This window comes from Pocillopora verrucosa, chromosome 12, assembly GCF_036669915.1.
Source record: "Pocillopora verrucosa isolate sample1 chromosome 12, ASM3666991v2, whole genome shotgun sequence".
In the NCBI taxonomy this organism is placed as follows: domain Eukaryota; kingdom Metazoa; phylum Cnidaria; class Anthozoa; order Scleractinia; family Pocilloporidae; genus Pocillopora; species Pocillopora verrucosa.
In genome coordinates this window covers 13,478,472-13,497,706 of record NC_089323.1, presented here as the reverse complement: position 1 = coordinate 13,497,706, position 19,235 = coordinate 13,478,472, and the positions used below count along the sequence as shown (strand labels likewise).

General features: G+C 38.0%; 2 protein-coding genes across 2 annotated transcripts; both read right to left on the bottom strand.

Moving 5' to 3' along the window:
- Nucleotides 1-4,442: 4,442 nt before the first annotated feature.
- On the bottom strand, nt 4,443-5,378 carry LOC131770350 (adenosine receptor A2a-like). Its single transcript, XM_059086062.2, has one exon. It carries the CDS (start codon nt 5,376-5,378, stop codon nt 4,443-4,445), a length of 936 nt encoding a protein of 311 aa, XP_058942045.2.
- Nucleotides 5,379-9,823: 4,445 nt separating this feature from the next.
- On the bottom strand, nt 9,824-18,836 carry LOC131770351 (uronyl 2-sulfotransferase). Its single transcript, XM_066158887.1, has 9 exons — nt 18,830-18,836; nt 18,262-18,492; nt 15,533-15,564; nt 14,511-14,651; nt 13,925-14,004; nt 12,387-12,534; nt 11,836-11,936; nt 10,597-10,754; nt 9,824-10,240 (listed from the first exon to the last, which is right to left on the bottom strand). Exons 1-9 carry the CDS (start codon nt 18,834-18,836, stop codon nt 10,065-10,067), a joined length of 1,074 nt encoding a protein of 357 aa, XP_066014984.1. The 3' UTR covers nt 9,824-10,064.
- Between the last annotated feature and the right edge of the window lie 399 nt (nt 18,837-19,235).

Genomic DNA, 19,235 nt, shown 5'->3' with positions numbered 1-19,235 from the left:
GAGACGGTAGCTTGTACTACATAAACCATATTTTTCTGTTCCTCTGTGCATCTGAAGCTCCAATTTCTTTCGCTCAGTGCCTCCCTTTTCTGACAAAATTTCACCCTTATTTTTCAACAGAATTTTAGCTGTTGATGTCGTTTCATTTGGTAAAAAAAAGAAAGAAAAAACCTCAGGATTTGGCTTTGTTCAATTTCTAAGAAATTTGACTTAAACATGAATTGATTTAACGCATATAGTCATGCGTTTAAGCGTGTTTCTGTGTTATCTTCGTGCTGTTATTGTCATACTCCTTATTGTATGGTTCTACCAAACTGGACCCCACTTAGTGCAGGGGTGCAGCAGATTTATAACATGGATTTTGTGAGGTTGTCACCCTCCTTATGGTCGTGTTTTATACCTTTGAAGAAATCAATCAAATGACTGAATGTGAGTAGAGGGACTTCCAATGTTAAAACCCTTATAAATAGTTTTGGTGTCCCATCGCCCGACCGTCTTATCTCTCAGATGACGACCGTCTTATCACCCAGATGCAATGTCTGATCAACAAAGCTGCAAAAGTATGACGGTGTATCAAACTATAAAACTAAGTAAGATTGTCAAGATACGAGTCAACTCGTTCAAGCTAACAAAATTCGTCAGCTGTACATGTACACAGCTGTTTTGAGGAAGCTTGGCGGAAAAAAGGACAAAAGTGCACGTGACAATCTTGAAAGATAATCTGGGTATCTGGTAATCAGTGAATTTTAAGAAATTAAATAAATAGATAAACTCGTCAAGATTATGATGCCTCTTCCTTACAGTGACGTTTTCTCAGTTTTCCCTGAAATCCTGAGGGAAAAGAACCGTGATCTGAAAACTTCCCACGATACCTATTGGGGTTGTCACGAGCACTTTTTTTTTCCGACAACCTTTATGGAAACAGCTGTGTACGTATTCACCAAATATGGATTCACTGTAGAGACTGTGGCTTACTGGTTTTATTTTTTGGGTTGTTATGGTTTTTCTCCTATACATCAATTTTTTTTATTTATATGTCTTGAAACATTTTGAATATGTTACTTACTTACTTATATGTTACATGGTAAGAATATTTTAATAAACACAATATTCTACGCTTTTTACAGTCCGGGCCATAGACAGTTTTGTCCATACTATGGCCTCATGAAACATACCGTAACGGTCCAAGTTTTAAAAACTTAGGCCAGCCCCATGTTTTAGCCCCGCATTTTTGTCTCTGATATTTATGTTCCTTTGTCCCTTCGGGCCCAGTTCACTTGAAATAGCAACGAAAGAGTTTCTTGTCAACGTGTGCTACTCTTCTAAAGAAAGAGGTGCCAATTACAACCCTACATCTCTACAACTACTGCTTTCCGCTATATTTGACTATTTTAATCATTCAAAACAGCATATGGCAGTTTGCGGCCTCTCCTTGCATCTAGGCAGTTCGGAAAGCCGCAAAACACTAGAACAAAAATTTATCTTCCAAATCAGCACCCTTAATCTCTACGGAATCAACGAGCGCTTTTCATTCGACTAATTTATTCCTGTTTTCTCGTCACCATATTCCCAACAATAGTGTAGCTCCACTTTCCGCATATAAACCCACACACAACTCACAATTCCTCCAATCGCTCTGACGAAGGGCTAACGCTCGAAACGTCAGCATTTTTACCCTTTACGGCGGCTAATTTATGTTTTCAACTCAGTTGTTACTACTAAATTACCTGCTATAATCTCCCACCGACGCAGCACCACAGTTTCTTTAGAAACTTACCCCCTTTATCCATTTGTCTGAATCTTTATTAAGTACACAGACTTATTATTTCAATATCTTTATTGAGAAGTATGAAACACAACGAGCCATTGGGTGATTAAGCCAAGTCGTTAAAGACCTTTGTTCTTGCAGTGAGAGACAATCATATTTCACCGAGTGGATGAGCACGTTTGACTGGTTAGGCCTACTTTTGATCCTGTATATAATACCTTTCCAATACATTGGTAGTAAAGCACAGTGGATATTTGCATCTTTGGCTGTCTTGTTAAACTTCCTCAAGATATTTAAGTTTTCTTGCGTGACAAGGTAATTTACCTCACAACCAAGCTCAAGATTTGTACTGTCTGGGACATTTTTAAATTCGCTTTTTTTCGTCAGTCCTTTTTCTAGAGCAGTGTGGAAGGAAAACTAGTGATGATAACATTCCCGTATAACCCTGTGCTACTCTGAAACAAAACCTTAGTTCTCAATCTATTTTCTTCGCCAAGCTTCTTTTATCCAATAACTGTATACTTAATTAGGTATGGGGTTACAAGGAAATCTTGCCCTTGTTATTTGCAATTCGCTTAACTTTGGCTTGCAGAACTCGAATGAATCTACCTAAACAAGTTATTTTATTGATCTGTGTTTATGATTTTCGAGGTTCTTTGTATAGATCGGAAATCAGCAAAAAAATGCATGTAACATTGTTTCTTATCCAACAAAGCCCTTCATCTTTTCCAGGACTACAGGATTATACACAAAAAGTCGTGGCAAGGATTATTCAGGAGGACTTGACGGGGTTCCTTGCAGTTTTTATTGTGATCTTTCTTCCCTTTTGTTGCGCCTTGTTTTTATCATTACGTCACGGTTCTAATCAATACCATTAATTTAGGTACGTCTGAATTTTTCAGATCGTTGCACATCTCCTTCCCACTGAACTGATCCTCTTCAGAATTATTATGTAACTCATTGATGCTTAAGGAGGGCTCAAAACGATTACCTTAATTTTTATGATCTAGTTAAAAAAATAGCAATGAAATGATTACATGTGCAATTTGTTCAGCGATGATTTGGTATGGATTTTTCCACCAACTGAGCGGAATAGTGTTTATGGTTGGTACGAGTTACTTAGATGCTTACGGTTGCAATGATTTTTACCGACGATGCAAATTTGTAAGAGTAGTTATCTTTGCATCTTCTCACATTTAGTGGCTTGGGAGATGTTTTGTAGACCGGATTTCGGGCGTTGTTCGAACAAAGACCAATTGTAGAGGACTACTCAAGCTTCAAGTAAGGTTATGATTGGTACCTCTCTACAGAAGTTGTGACAGAGTTAAATTCTGTGCTAAGCGAAATAGTCGAGCGCGTATTTACGTCTTGTCGCGTAGCTGTTGCGCTGCGCAGTGGTAAATGTTTGGCTTTGAACGTAATGAAATAAAATAAAAAATAAACAAAACTTTTCCAAGTTTTGTTTACTCTTAACACTGTTACTGCTAGCGTACATGGGGACCGTGATTGTGATTCTCCTCAACATAGTACTTTTAATTAAACATAAACAAAAATCTCTGTACAGGGTAAATATTCATTTGTGTCAGTATAAATTATTGCGTGACTAGCTTATGGTGGAAATAGGGGAGAGGATAACAAAACGCAAAACCTGGGCTCCTATCAAAAATAATACCCAGGCGTTATATAGTAATCGAAACAGCTCATGAAATTATTATAAATAAGGTAAGATTGTTATGTTAGATTTTGTTTACAAATTGTAGTGATTTATGCCAGTAAACGGTGGCGACAAGTAGGCACACCATGTATATTTCATAGTCGCTAGCGAGTAAATTTTGCCGGACTTTGAGTTCGTCTCAAGATAGAACAACACAAATACACTTTTACAGTAACTTTTTAACCATCTTTTTGTCTTTTAAAAGCTCGAAGCTCATTAGATTCTGTCATATCGGTCCGTGTAAAACTATCTTTGTTTTGATGCTACTATTCGACATAGGAAAACTTGTATGTCGGACAAAAATATTCACCAAAAAATAAATATTACTTTACCAGCTTCAATAATGACAGGGGATTACGTTTAGATAATAAAACGAAGGATTTTGTTGACAGAAATACCGGAGGTCAAGTATATTCGTTACACGAGGATACACAACTCGGGTAATATTCACGGTGAAAATTTGCATATTTAAGCGGTCGAACGAAAAAAATTATTTCTCGAAAACTAAACTATATTTTCACAAAAAAACTACACCACAATTATTAGGACATGTTGAGTTACAAAATATGAAGTAGGGGTGAAAGCAAATTTTGGGTGACCTGCCGCTGTTTGTCTGATACTTGTTAACATTAGCTCTTAAGTGCGAATTAGTTTAAAGAACCGGTTCATTCACATGGCAAATTTAAGACATCGGAGATTTCATATTTTGAGCTCATGATAAGGAAAACTCCAATCGTTACAACGATTCTAATGATATGGGGCTATCTATCAGGTTTTCATCACTTGTGAGGAGATCAGTTATGTTGTCTTCACTCACCATACAGTGGTATCAGTACAAAAGCGTTTGAAGTCTTTTTTCTCCTTATCCGATGATATATTGGTTTACTCTCTGCTTACAGTAATTTCAGTCCCTAGCTTTATAAGGATCAATTAAAATTCTAACCCGAACAGAAATTCACCTTACGAACAACATAGTGCTTGTCTGATTGTGTGCTTTACTGCTTGTCTTACTTCGCTAATCTTCCAGCAGTAAATGAACGGGTTCAAGGTTGAGTTAAAGGATACAAAAGCCACCGTTAGTGCGGCCACACTGACTGATGAGTGTATTAGGGGTATTTTACTAAAAGTGATCAAAATTACCAGTATGCAATAAGGTAGATAACAGACGAATAAAGCTAACTGCACCCACAGCGCATTGTACACTGCTTTTCTGTAACGTGCGATGTTCAGTGCATTTGGTTGGCTCGGATGTTGCTGATCATGATCTTGTATTTGAGTGTGATGATGACTAAGAGCTCTAAAAATCTTTGTGTAAGATGCGAATGAGATCATCAAGCAAGACACTGCAACTACGAAGCTGGACCAAAATGTTATGTGGTCATTTAAGCTTTGGCATAAACTAAAGATGCCGGATGCAATCCAAAAGGTAACTGATATGACATGAATGCGCTTTACAGTTACAATTTGTCTGTACCTCAACCCCACCAACAGGGCGAGAAGTCTGTCCACGCTTATAGCCGTCATCGTCAACAAAGATACTGAACATAACGCATAGCCTGATATGAAAACTACGTTGTGTGTCCATCGACAACGACCCCAGTCTTCGTGGATATAGGACATAAAATGGATGACAGCCAAAGGATGAACGACGAGGCCGACTAACAGATCTGTTGTTGCAAGGCAACGATAAAGGACTTTGGACGGCGGATGAAGGGAGGATTCCTTGGAAAGGGCAACAAGGATAAGAGAATTGCCAAGAGTTGCTGTTAGGGAAAGCAGAATATGGATTGTCGAGAAATAATATGCATACGGTTGTATATCACTTGCCCGGGAACATGCTAGTTCTGGAATGGTTTTGGTTTGTGTTCCACCCTCTGTTATTTGAGTTGCCGTCATCTTCACGCCGCTAATATGAAGCAGTCCTTTCCTTTTCGCAACAGATCATCTACTACAGCAACGAGAAAAGTCTTATCGTAACAGCACTCGCCCGGCCGTTAATAAGCAAAACAAACTTCCCCTCTGTATTTCAGACTAACCACCTTTTCGATAGCGTTCACGAACTAAAAATGAGCAAAAGAACCGGCTGTTGTGTCACAGTCAATTTTGTTTTCGTGGGCTTCCGTTGCATTTATTATCACCCAAGAGAGGAAACACCTGTTCAGCAGTAAGCCATTTTTAAGACATTTGCTCTAAATTTATGACTTAAAAGGTTGCAGAATAATTCCAATATATCCAATACATTTTATTGAAACCCACTCAAAGCCATTAAGACTGACGCGTAATTTAAATGGCTAAGGGTGAGTTACTGAACGCCGAATTATTAAATCTCTAGACTCTCTGCCAGAGCATTTTCTTTGCAACTTTTTTTCGGGAATGATTCATGCTAATGACGGCCTACTTTTTAGAGAACAACATCGTAGACCACGGTCAGCTGTTAATCTTGGTCGGTGTAATTTGACTTAAGTGCGAATTAGGGCTAGGAGTTAATTTACAACTCAAACATAAAAACATCCGTGGTTTTATTATTTGACAAAAGGAAGTGAAACTCTCTTTACTCTCGTTTTGAGTAATGAAAAGGGTTTTTTTTGTTTCTAATGCCATTTCATCATATGTTAGGTGATTCAGTGTTGACAGTTTTCTCACAAGTTAGGAAATTATGAATATTAAAGTGTGTTCCTTTTTGTAAAGTTGTTTGAGACGGCTAATGAAAAAAAAAAATTAAAATGTGTGTTTTAGATGATGCATGGATAACATTTTAAATTGCACTGACGAGAAGAGCTCGAGCTTGCAAATGCAAATGCACGAGTACCAGAAGCTAAAAATGGGTGCGCAAGGATCAAGTACCTTGGATCTCAACTGAAATTCAACACGAAATTGTCCGGCGCAATCGGCTGTTTAAACGCTACAGGAAGAACCGAACTAACAATCTCTGGGTTGCCTATAAGCAACAGGGTATCAAAATCACTTCGCTAAAGAGAAAGGGCATCAAGGAATTTTGTAAAATGCAACATCTAATGCGAAACACCCTGGGGAGTTCTGGAAAACAATGAAGCCATTACTCCCTAACTCGTCCCTGTTTAAACAGAACAGCGTGACATTAGTAGAGGGTGGTAAAGTCCTGACGGAGCCCAGTGAAGTGGTAGTGTCCAACAACTACTTCGCGTGGGTTATTGCACTTGAAACCCATTGCGGCAGCGTGGAAAATTTTAGTGATCACCCGAGTGTTCGAGGGATTACGTCAATACAGGTGTTCGAACACCCATTTACCTTTGAACCAGTAAGCTCCGCTTATGTGAAAGAGATTCTGGAAAATTTAAATCCACGAAAGGCGGTTGGCGCCTATGGCATTTCACCGCGTCTTTTGAGGCTCTCGGCACCAGTCATGGCCGAGGAGATTACACATTTGATAAACGTTTTAAAACTTTTCTCTTCTTGGCCAAACGAATGGAAGTGCAGCAATTTGACACCCGTGTTCAAAAAGGATGAGGACACGCGAAAAGAGAACTATCGCCCTTTGTCGGCCTTTCGGCTTTGTCAAAGGTCTATGAGAAAGTTATGTACGATCAGCTTTACAACACTTTCTGTCGCCACTTGTCACAAAACCTCTCTGGATTTCTAAAGAACCATTCGTGTTGCACCGCTCTTCTGAAAGTGACCAAGGATTGGAGAAGGAGCCCTGACAACAGAGAGTCAGCCATGGCCGTGGCCGTTGATTTATCAAAGGCTTTTGACTCTATTAATCACAATTTTCTGTTGGAAAAGTTAAAAGCCTATGGTTTCTGTGAATCTGCCTTGAGTTTGATGTCATCTTATCTACTGGGTCGTAAACAGAGGGTTTGTTTGCACGGTGTGTGCTCAGTTTTATGCTGATGACACGACTCTGTATGCATCAGATGCCTCGCCCATTGCCCTGCAATTTGCAGTGAACCAGGGTCTCAGCCGCCTGTCGGAATGGTTCGATGCAACTATTTGTTAATAAACAATGCTAAGACGCAAGCTATTCCGATCGGTCCTTGCAAGTACGATTTTGACTTCACTTTGAAAGATTCTGGCGTTACTACACTTCCCTGTATTAGAATCTTGGGCGTGGAACTTGATATAGCATGTTTTAAACTTTAAAGAGCATATTTCTAGTCAGCTAAAAAAGGCGTATGCGAAGACCGGCGCTCTTAGGAGAATTAAGCGTTTTGTACTTATGGACGTTATGCTAGCGTTATACAAGTCTTTATTTTACCACATCTAGAATACTGTTGTCCCCTCCTGTTAGGGGTGGGGAAAGTTCAGGTCAATAAAATTGAAGACGTCAATCATTACATTACCAAGACCTCTTAAATATATGTAAGTTGGATTACTCAGAGTGCAGGAAAAAGAAGCAATCTCTGATTCTATTGTTTAAATGCATTAGGAATATAGGGCCGAAATACAATAGAGACTTTTTACGCATAAGAGAAACGTCTCACAATTTAAGAGGAAATGGTGTGAATCTTTGCGTTCCCAAATCTAATCTTAATTTTATGAGGAACTCCTTTACTTACAAGTGTGCTCAACTATGGAATAAACTTCTAGAGGATGTCAAGCTGGCCGATGATGTTGATGTTTTTAAGTCTAAGCTAAGATTGATTCAGCTGTAATCTTTATATTTTTAATTTTTGTGTGTGTAATTTTTATAACATTTTATATTTGTGTGTACATAGATTATAGATTATGGATTTACATTTCTTTTTCTTTTTCTTTTAATGCTAGATCGTATTTTGAACGAGCACTTGTGCTCTTAAACGATAACGTGGTGAAATAAATAATTGATATTGATCCAGTACGCTCCAATCACAGGTTAACGATTTTCATGAACGGGAGAGCAAAATGGGTAGATTTTGTCGGAAGAAGGAGTCACAGTTTGAAGGCATCCGCTTTGCCCCCAGCTCAAGTAATGTCTTTCAAAAGTGATTCAGAACGAGAAAGCACAAGACGACAAAGAGTGAAGCTCTCGGTAAAGACTTTAAGGTAAGTCATTTTTACAGGCAGCTTTGAAACCCTTAAATATTGCTATGGCTTGCAGTACTTATCTCGTACTGCATATGGTGTTTGATATTCGGAGGTTTCGAGATGTGAGGGGTAAAAACTTTTGCTACCAGGGAAGCTGTCTGACTTCTCTATGATGGAAAGAAAATGCATGGGCCGGGGGAAGGATATTAGGCTAACTTTTCAAACACGACTGTGTGAAAATAAAAGAAAATTTAAAGTGGCATATTTATTTCTGGAAGCTTCATCTGGCATATCCATGACTGTTAGAATTAGAAATATATTTATGGCCGCATGTCCAGAGAGACGCTGTATTCAAGGCACGAATGAGTCAAATTGTGCACCTTAGTTGCGATCCAAGATTCCGAGAGCCATACCCTGGTTGGCGGCATGCACTTATATGTTGAGTTCACCCGAGAGTGTGCCTTTGTACCCCCTCTCCCCCCTCCCCTTCGAGCACGAGGTAACTTCGAAACTCAGGATGGTCAAAACAAATTAACAATTGGTTCATGCGTCAGCGTGCGTTCATCGAGATATGAAGCACGCGGGAAGTTTGGAGAGCATGAAAGATGAAATTTGTTTTTCTCGAGGGATTTGTTTGCTGACGTCATGAGTGTGCACAATAGGAATATGAAGCACGCTCGCGTAATTGAATTTGATTAGACGAATTTACTAGCTATGTTATAAATGCAATTGACCTCATACATTTATAACAACCAAAGCCTACCTACATAGGCATACCTTGAATATTCAATCAATACGAATATGCCAACATGCGCGTTACAAACTTACGGTAAAAAGTACATATTTTACAGTGTATAATAGACAAACCTAGTTCGCTATGTAAGATAAAAGCAATGACATGACGAATACAAATAAATATAGGTTATAAAATGATTCCGAATGCAATTTGGTTTAAATAGACACGAGTGTCTTAACTTTGCATTCGTGTTGCATAAAAAAATACACTCGTTTTCACCCAATCAGACGCGCGTATTGTTTTTTTTGTCATGTACATGATTAGACGTAAATATGCCACAATGCCTTTTTTTCAATCTACGGTAAAAGGCGCACATGTATAATAGTCAGATACAATCAAGGTTCACAATGAATGATAAAAGCTAGTAAACGATAAATAAGATGATTGTAATCTTGATATCAATGAAGATGATTATAGCATATAAAAGTTAAAAAAAACGATGAAACTGTACCAATGGCGGCCGTGGCTTGACAAATGACCACAACATTAAAGGAAAAAAAGTTATTGGAAAGATTTTCAAATTCTATCTTCAAAGCTAGGTCAATTGTATCTTGATGGAAAATTAATGGAGAACTAAGCACCCCTGTCGTTAAGTTATAATCACAAAAGAGCGCCTTGAAGACACTACAATTTACAATAACAGTTAACAGAGGTCCACCTCTAACTAACAATTCAGTTATGACTGACTGAAACTCACTATAAATGTCAAAATGTCTTCACTGAAGTTTTCTCTCAAACTTCCATTCGTATGCTCCCTTGCAAAGCGAGGGTTCACTATTCAGACAAATTTGGTCGCCCAGCACTCAGCAATTTTTTCCAGACATCAGTCCGGCTTTCAGCCTATTAAATCTTTCCTTTACAAAGTCATAAAATTCATATTCTAATTCCATACGTTTCTTCATTATCTCTTGCACCTCCGGAGAAGGTCCCCTCTTGTTCGCGGTTCTGGTAGATGTCATCCTGGAATTGAGATTATCGTCTGAAAAAAGATAAAAAATTAATATAGGAAACTATAAAAAGGAAACCAGTAGAAACGGAAATATCACAAGTGCAATGAGAACTCAACGTTAAAACAAGCAATCTGCTTAAGCCTTGGGAAGACGCGGGTGAACAAGTTACGAATGGTTTTAGTTGTGAATAAGGATGACGCGAGTTGTCTTGAAAATAGATAAATTGAACAAGAATTGACACAAAATATTAAAAGAAGACAATTTATGAGAGATCACGCTGAAGACTGATACTCCGCTGTTTTTCTCTTTCGCTTGAGAAAGTAATAGAACAATTAGTATCATGCATCTCCTTGTCTTTCTTTATTTTGTTTTGATATGCACTAACCTGGAGTCTTATAGGTGTCTAGTACGCCCGTGAAAAATTCTGGTAAAAGTTTTTCAAGGACAAATAGAAAATCTTCCAACTGCTCCGTAACACCAACTACCAAATAATTTTCCATGACGTTTTTCTTGGCCTGTTCAAGCGCTTGACTTGTTGGTTTCCTGGACAGGGATGAAAAGGAAGGAGATAAAATTGAAAACAGGAAGGATTTGATGAAAGGTGAGTGTGACCGAGTGGTTAGGGCGTGGGCTTGTAATCTGGTGGTCCCAGGTTCAAACCCTCCATGTTGCACCCCGCTACTTACTGGATTTGTTCTTGGTTGTCCCGAGTTATCTCCTTAGCTACGCTCTGTAGACAACCAACTGGCTTGTCTCTTAGGATTTACTTAATACTACGTTTATTCACAACGTTTCAATTTAAACTGAAAAAAACCAGTTGGGGAAGTAATAATAATTATAAACTAATTCAACAGTTACTACACTTAAGCTATATGAACTGATTGGGAGCAAAATGAAAGGATACACATAAAGAGTACTATACAAGCCTTACACTCAAAATACGAAAAAATCTATACATACATATAAAAAAATAAAAAATAAAATAAAAATAAATGAATAAGTAAATAAAAATTTAAGAACTGCGTAACGTGAATTCCGATAAAAACCTGCTGATAATTAATAATAAATAATAAATAATAATAAATAATAGTCATAAGGACAATAATTAATAAGTATTTATCTCGTAATTCTTTGGTGACACTTATTCATGCATTTATTATTTTGTCGCTTAGACTGTGGTGTTTGTATGGTTACTTAAATTAAAGATCTTAAAATTACAACGTATTCAAAACGCAGCGGCGAGACTTTCTATGACCATTGGTAAGCATTTCCATTTTACACCAGCGCGTTATGATCTTCACTAGTTCCCAGTACGCGCTCGTATTTGTTTTAACATATCAGTCTTAGCTTTTAAGGAAATTCATGGATTGGTGCCACTGTATATTAGACCAGAAATTTTATTGTCCTTATGACTATTATTTATTCTGATTTTTTTTATTTTATTGTCTCATGAACATTTTACATGGTATACTTAGATTGTTGTAGAATAGTTTTATAGGTGAATCATTGTAAAGCGCTACTGATCATTTCTGTGTAAATAACGCTATAGAAATACTCTAATTATCATTATTATTACTATTATTATTATTATTGTTATTATTATCATTATGATAACGGTTCTCACCTGCAGAAGGCTTCATTGCCACAAAAGTAAGGGATGATGTAAAACACTCTTTGCGGTTTGACGCAGTCATCCATTTCCTTTTTGACGCATTCATCAAAGGTCTAAGGAGACGAGTAAGCAGGAAAAATTAAAAGTTACTTTTAAGAGAATTGAAGTTTAAGGAAGTTTTCAGTTGACCAGTTTGAGTTTATGTCGACACTTTTCTGCTGAGGAGCGAGAAGAGAGCTCCGAGGGAGGGTTGGGTGTAGAGGAAGAAAAATTGAAAGTCGGCTTGTGTGCCTAGAGACCCACCCTGCCGGAGTTTACCCCAGTTTCGGTGGAGTTTTGAAAATGATAAGGAGTATTACAACTACCCCCTCAGTAGACGAGAAGCTGGTCCATCGTACCTGCCAATCGCTCAGAGTGGGGAGAGTTAGGGGAAGTTTGGTCTCCTTCACTTTCTTCTTTCAGATGTCACGCAACGTTTTCGTAAAATCATAATGGACCTGAAAGCACTGCGTGGCATATTAAAGAGCGAAAGCGATAAAGAAGGTAACTTTCACTACACAAACCATATTTTTCTGTTCCTCCGTGCCTTTGAAGCTCCAATTTCTTTCACCTTCTCTATGATCCCCGAATCTACTGTAGTAGTACGAAGAGACCATACGAGCCAGGGGATCCCGTATCAAGTTGATGTAAATGGGTTGAACGGCGCCAAATCTGGAGTAAAGAAAAGATAACTGCATTTATTCAAGGCTGGTTTGCGAGCAGGCCCTTATTTTCAGTGCTGCAGGAAGTGTGTCGGGGAGTTATTTGCCTGAAGTCTGGCACTAATAATGAGACCCCATGCAGACCTCTCACAGGTTAGCGTTTGTCAAGGCCTCAAACTTTCCCGCGGACGGAGAAAGGCTTGTGTCGATGCCTTAATATTGAGGGCCTTTTTGCGGGCTCTCTTAACCCTTTACGCCCTAAAATCAGTATTTATATTCTCCATACTGTTATCTGTACATTTACTAAGGTGCCGACAAGGAGAATTTGTGTAATAATCAAGAGTTTCTTTAGTTGGTGATCATTTCTTTTATTCTCATGACATCACAGGACGAAATTGCAAGAATCCGTAAACGGACACGTGGCAGAAACATGTTAAACCGTTCCGGAAACACGACGGATAACCTGTGTTTCCGTTACCGGTTTCGTGACGTTTTCTCGCGTTTCCGTTGCTGCGTATACAACGGAACCGGACCACTTTTACGTAAACATAACGGAAACATGGAGTTGCATGTTTCCGCCACGTTTCAGAAATACGGAAACATGTGATTTCGTCCTGTGCATTAATGTGTGATTCAGTGGTGATATTGTAAGGAGAAACTAGATGTTAGTTATTCTTAGGGATCAAAGGGTTAACGCTAGATCCCACCTATCTAATACTTAATTCTCCCCTTTGACTTTTACATACTTCCCGGTATATTAGGTTATATAGAATTAAGCGAGTTATCAACGTCTCAATCTATTGCTGTTACGTTTTTCCCAGTCAAAAATTATATCGCAAACATAAAAGATAAATGTTAATCACTCCTCGTAGTAAAGCAGTGATTTTTTCGGCTATTTCACTATTAAGTTTCAACCGATAAACTCGTTTGCTAGTTGTTGGTGAACTCCACCGTTTATCCTAAAGTTGCGATTTTATCTCTTCGGCTGCTCGGAGGGTGAATAGCTGTAGCCGATCACTTCCGAGCTTCCGTATGTTTCTCAGGTTTAAGGTACTTGTGTTTCAACTGTTATTGTAGAGACGAATTAAAATTATAAACGTAAAGCTAAAATCTTAGTTGGATTTTATTTCATCTGAAAGCTTTGGCTCTCTTTTAATCCTTTATCTTCTAAGAGTAACTGATATTTAGTTTCCTCTAACAGTATAACTACTGGATCAAACACAAAAGCCATGAAAATTGAGGAAATGACCGACAACTTGTGAAAATTTTGATTGTTAAACAAATTCTCCTTGTTAGCAACTTAAAAAATGCATAGAGAACAGTGTGGAGAATATGCAGACCGCCAGGTTAGGGTTGAAAGGTTAACCATGCCGGTGAATTTGTAGCAAAGGAGTTGTTACCTCTTAAAGTCGACGAAACGTATGTGGTGATGATAGATGAATGGTGGCTGGAACTGATCTATGAGGTCCACAAGTTCAACCTGTAAAGGTAACAGAAGGACAGAAAAAAAATTAAGAGATAGATAAATAGAGAAAGAGAGAAAGAAAGAAAATAAATGGAAAGAAAGAATAAAAGAAAATTAGGACATGTCAGCTGCGTTAATCGCCAAAACGCATACATGGGAAAGTGTGAAGCCTTGGGCAACGCAAGCCAGCCAGAGATCTTGAAATGGTCTGGCATCTTATTTTTAATGCCAGGCCCCCGGTAATCAATCCTCTCCTAGACTGCAATATCAATGTTGTTTTTGGAGGCAGGGAAACGGACATCTGGGGGGATCACATTGTGTGGGAACAGAGGGAGAATAAGTCGTTACCAACAGAATATCAAGACAGGGGGGTTACTATAAAACATTGACTGGGAAATCATAACAACACAACAATACCTCAGGGGGGATTAGACAAATTTATTGTGACATGGCAAAAGTCCTCCGACCCACCCCTCCCCTCATCCGCGATAAATGATGATCGTTCCCTTAATAGCGGTTACCTGTTCGCGAAGAGTGACTTCTCCGTTACTATTCTGGGTTGAACCAATCACTTTATACCCCAGTTTTTTTGTCAGTGTAGCCATGAGATGTATCATAGTGCGGCTTCCACATTTTCCCACTCTATTGTAGACAATTATTTTCTGTGGAAATAGGATAATACACATAATAAAGATTAATAGTACCGGAGAGCCATAAAAGAAAGAAAAAAAGGATGAGAACAAACCTAATGATTATTAAAGAAACAACAAGGGGGTAAACAAGCAAATTTTTTAGCGAACTATTTAAGCAATGAACTGCACTCTTTATCGGTTTACTGCTGTCATAAACCATACAGGAAGCTGGGAGGAAAGGAAAAAAGGTTGTAAATCCTGAGCTGAGACTAGCCGATTGTTCCTTTGAAATCCTACAAGGGTTGTAACACTGGTATATTGATGGAGAGAGTGGTCTATTGCTTTTGTAAAAGAAATTTAGAAAAGGCGGTTTGTTTTAATGTTTTCTGGGTTGCCTGATGCGAAAAGAAAAACATAGGTTTTGGACCAATCAGGGCGCTGGCCGCATCCTTGTTATTTTATAAGGATCAAAGATCATGTGAGATATAACCTAGATGTTCTTGAATGATTTGTTTTCAAGCATTATCAGATGGGGCTTATTGTTTTTATTATAACATCAGATGGCCAGTACCAGCAGATTCAGACATGCACGGTCATTACTTTGGACAGTGAACTCTCAGGCTTGCGTCTAAGGGGGTCAACCCAATAAACTCTGAAGACTGACTAGCATCTAGCATCAGGCACCCATTAAAGTCACGAGAATAAAGAAAACGATCGCTGACAAGATTAAGCTCTTGGTTCTTCAGCGCCATAGAAAAAGTATGGAGAACATCGTGGACAATAAACGAACTGAGTTGAGGGTATAAAGGATTAAAGAATTAAAATAAATTGGTTTTTAAAATTTTTTGATGTGAGTGCTAAGGATATTTGACAGGCAAAATAGTGATATGGAATAATTTTACGACACTTACCCCTTTTCGCATTGATTTCAAGGTTGAAAACACTAGAAAAGAAAACGTAGTTATTAGTCAAAACAGATGTAGGTAATTCTTAATGTCGCACTACGCGCATGTGCTGTGGCCGACCAATATTTCGCGTTGGTCTTTTTTTTTCGGTCAACAATCTATTCTGGAGGCCTCTGGCCTTCTTTTCCGTTCCCTCACCTTACCTTGAGCTTTACAAATTAAAACTCGTTAATAATTCATTATGTTAGATATAAGTTTTCGACAACAATTCGGCCATCTTGCGTGGCCAAAATTTCTCCCAGGACAAACTTGTCGGGTCGCTGTTTCTTAAAGCGCTCTTTCAAAGAAAACTAAACTGGTTACCTGGAAATCGACCAAAATATCGATATAGGCATAATTTCATATTTCTATACATTCATGAAAAACAAACTTCTCACGACGGCACTGCATGAACCAAAAATATTCGTGTAAATTTAGGCGCTTCTCTAAATGCTATGATCAACTTGCGTTTCTGCTTCGATAACTAATGAATAATTTTCGCTCTGTTTTGTCTTGAACTGTTATTTTCTGAACGCTTTAAAACCTCAGTTAACTTGAAGCCCCTCGATGTTATGGTGAACACACATTTGTCAAAAATTTTAATTTTAAATGCGAGCACTTGTACTGCAAAGTAGCTACATTCTGATCATTTTGTCCCATCGTTTTAAGGGGCTACGCATCACATTTCAAATCGCGAGCTTGAGAATATGCTTTGACGCGACACAGCAATCATTATGAATATGAAAGCGATCTTTGCAGTAATGAACACTACTTAAGCAGTAGTGAAAATGAAGCGTGAAAAAAAATTCAGACCTGTACGGGATTTGAACCCACGACCTCTGCGATACCGGTGCAGCACCTACTAAATGAGCTAACAAGCCAACTGGGAGCTGGTTATTATGTTGGTTCCAATCATTCCTCTCTTTCAACACTCACATAAACGGTCTTTTCAATCACTATCTCAACACAGCCTCTTCATTATCTATTGCATCAAATTTATAAGCAATTTTTTTTTCACTAAAAAGTTGTAGAAGAAACAAAGCACCACGTCGATCAACTACTAACTTCGAAACTCCTACTATAAAAAACTCTAGAATTCTGTTTTTAATGTCACGATTCCTTTTGGTCTTTTCAATAGCGAGCTAGCGAGTCACAAAGCCTCCTCAACACCATATCAATGAAGAATGAAGAACCTTTAAAATCTTATTTAAAGGAAAAATTGATATGCGTGCGTTCGTCCGAAAATATGAGGTGTTCGTTAAAACAAAACTAACCGTAAAACCAATCGACTGGAAAACAATTAAAGACTAAGACTTTATTGATGATTTTGTACGGTATTGTTTTAAAATTTCGATTACGCAAGTGGTTATTTCTACAGTGAAAGTGCATGAGCTGTATCGAGCTTTAGGTAATGTTGCAATTGATCACGACAATTAATTCTGAAATCCGATGACACAGGAATAAAAGGCGGTCGAAAGAGGTTAGTTTAAGATTTCTGCACAGCCCATGCTTCATTATGCAGAAAGTTCTTGGAGAAAGAAACAATGGTAAAAACAATAGATTACCTTTGGGACTGTGGCTTTGTTTAAGAATATAAATGATTTGGTTTTAATTCAACTGAGTTGATAATGGCCATCGTAAAGAGTTTGTAAAGCTCACGTTTCGAGCGTTAGCCCTTCATTCGAGTAAGTGGTATGGGAATAGCATGGTGCTAAAGGAATCTTCCCGAATTCACTTCATTTCTAACTTTCTCATCCATTTTGGTTTCTTAGGTTCTGCGTTGTCTAGTAAAATGACAAAAGCTAATTCTGACTTATTTTCTACCATTGTTATTTGTTGAGGGAGCAAGATCCCTGTAGAATCTCATACCAATTATTATGCAAACATACCATTCATTATGCAAACAGTACTTGGATAAAATAAAACAATGGCGAAAACAATGAATCTACTTTGGGACAACTGCTTTATCCTCGAAAATATTTTAGTTTTATAGCCCAACTGGGTTTATAATGCAAATTGGCCGCCTAGAAGAGTTTCTTCGTTCGAAACGTCGGCTTTAGAAACTCTTTACGGTAACCAATTTACATTGTCAATTAGGATGATAAAAGCAAAGTATCTTGTGATACCCCTCACCGACGCGCTATCACAGTTTTTTTGAGGAACTTACTCCCCCCCCCCCCTTATTCATCTGTAGTAGAAAAGCATGAGGATTGCAGGGGAATCTTTAATCCGGTCATTGTTTTACGTTTTTCTTCAACAGCGTGTATTTTTTCATGGAAAAGAAGTGAGATTAAGAGATAATTTTTTTTCAATAATTGCTAGAGCGTCTTAGTCTTTGAAATATGTGAGGTGGACGCCTATTGTGGGCAAAACGTATTGAAATATTCGCCATCGGAAAACGGCCAACTTTGTGGGTGGCAAAAGCGGTAATGAACCCATACATTCTTTGTAATATTTCTATTTTTGACATCGTGCGGCATAGGTAATTGTTGATGGTTAGGTTTCAGTATTTACATTTTTGTAGCTTGATAGGATTATAAAGAGCCTATGCTAATGAGCGACAAATGCAAATAAAAATTCCCCTGTGCGAGAGCCTTTCCAAACCCAAAGTTTACATCACAGATTCGTGTACACCGGAATCTCTTTCTTAGAAAGTTTGGATTGTAAATGAGGATAACAATCGCCGATTGACTTACCTTCCCAGGGGTGAATGTTGAAGTTGCTTCTCTTCTCCATATCTGTGAGTCCCTTGAACAGCGTGGTTTTGAAACGGTCATTACTCGTCAAATAAAGGGAAATTGTACATGTCGCTAAAATGGACGTCATGATGACCACCAATATCTGAGGAGCTTTGAATCTCCTTCTTGCCTGCATTGTGGTTCTGTCAATGACTCTGTCTAAATAAATAATCAATTTTATTTTTGTAGCTCAAAGGTAATGATGTGAAACGAACAGAATACAGAATGTTAGCTCATCGACGAACCCTTGATTTCAAGCTAATAGTAACACGATTGATTTAAGTGGCACAACAAGATACATAAAAATGATAAACAACATTTTAGAAATAGCAAGGAAATTTCCTCTTGCCTACTTTGCGGTACTGTTAATCTCTGTCTCCGAATGATTCTTCGATGTCGAACGATGTTATTGAAGAAGATTAGAAGGATTAAAATGAGAGAAATATAGTTCATAACGGTGGCCCACAGGGGAAAAAATCACAATAGAACTCAGCAACAAATCATTAGGCGCAGCACAAAAAGTTACGTGACATTTAGTATAACACAAGATTTCATTGAAACATGAAATTCTGTTTGATGTTTGGGAGAATTGAAGAGTATGTTTTAACAAAATACGGATGTTGATGATTCTAAAGAGGCAAGGTTCACTCATTTGAGCATCAATTTTCAACTATGTTGTATCACTTAGCCTAATTATTCAATAATACCCCATTTCTTTCTATTTACTCTAGGGATTAGAGGCAGATCCCTTATAATAAAATTTGAATAAAAATTGCAGATACAGGTCTAATATGTACCATGCTTAACCCTTCAATACTTAGAATTGCTTTTCCAATATTTCATCTCGCAAACAGTTTATGAGAGTAAACAATTTTGTCAGCAGAGGATGTTAATCTATTTTACTAAAATGTGGATCATTGGATGACGCAATT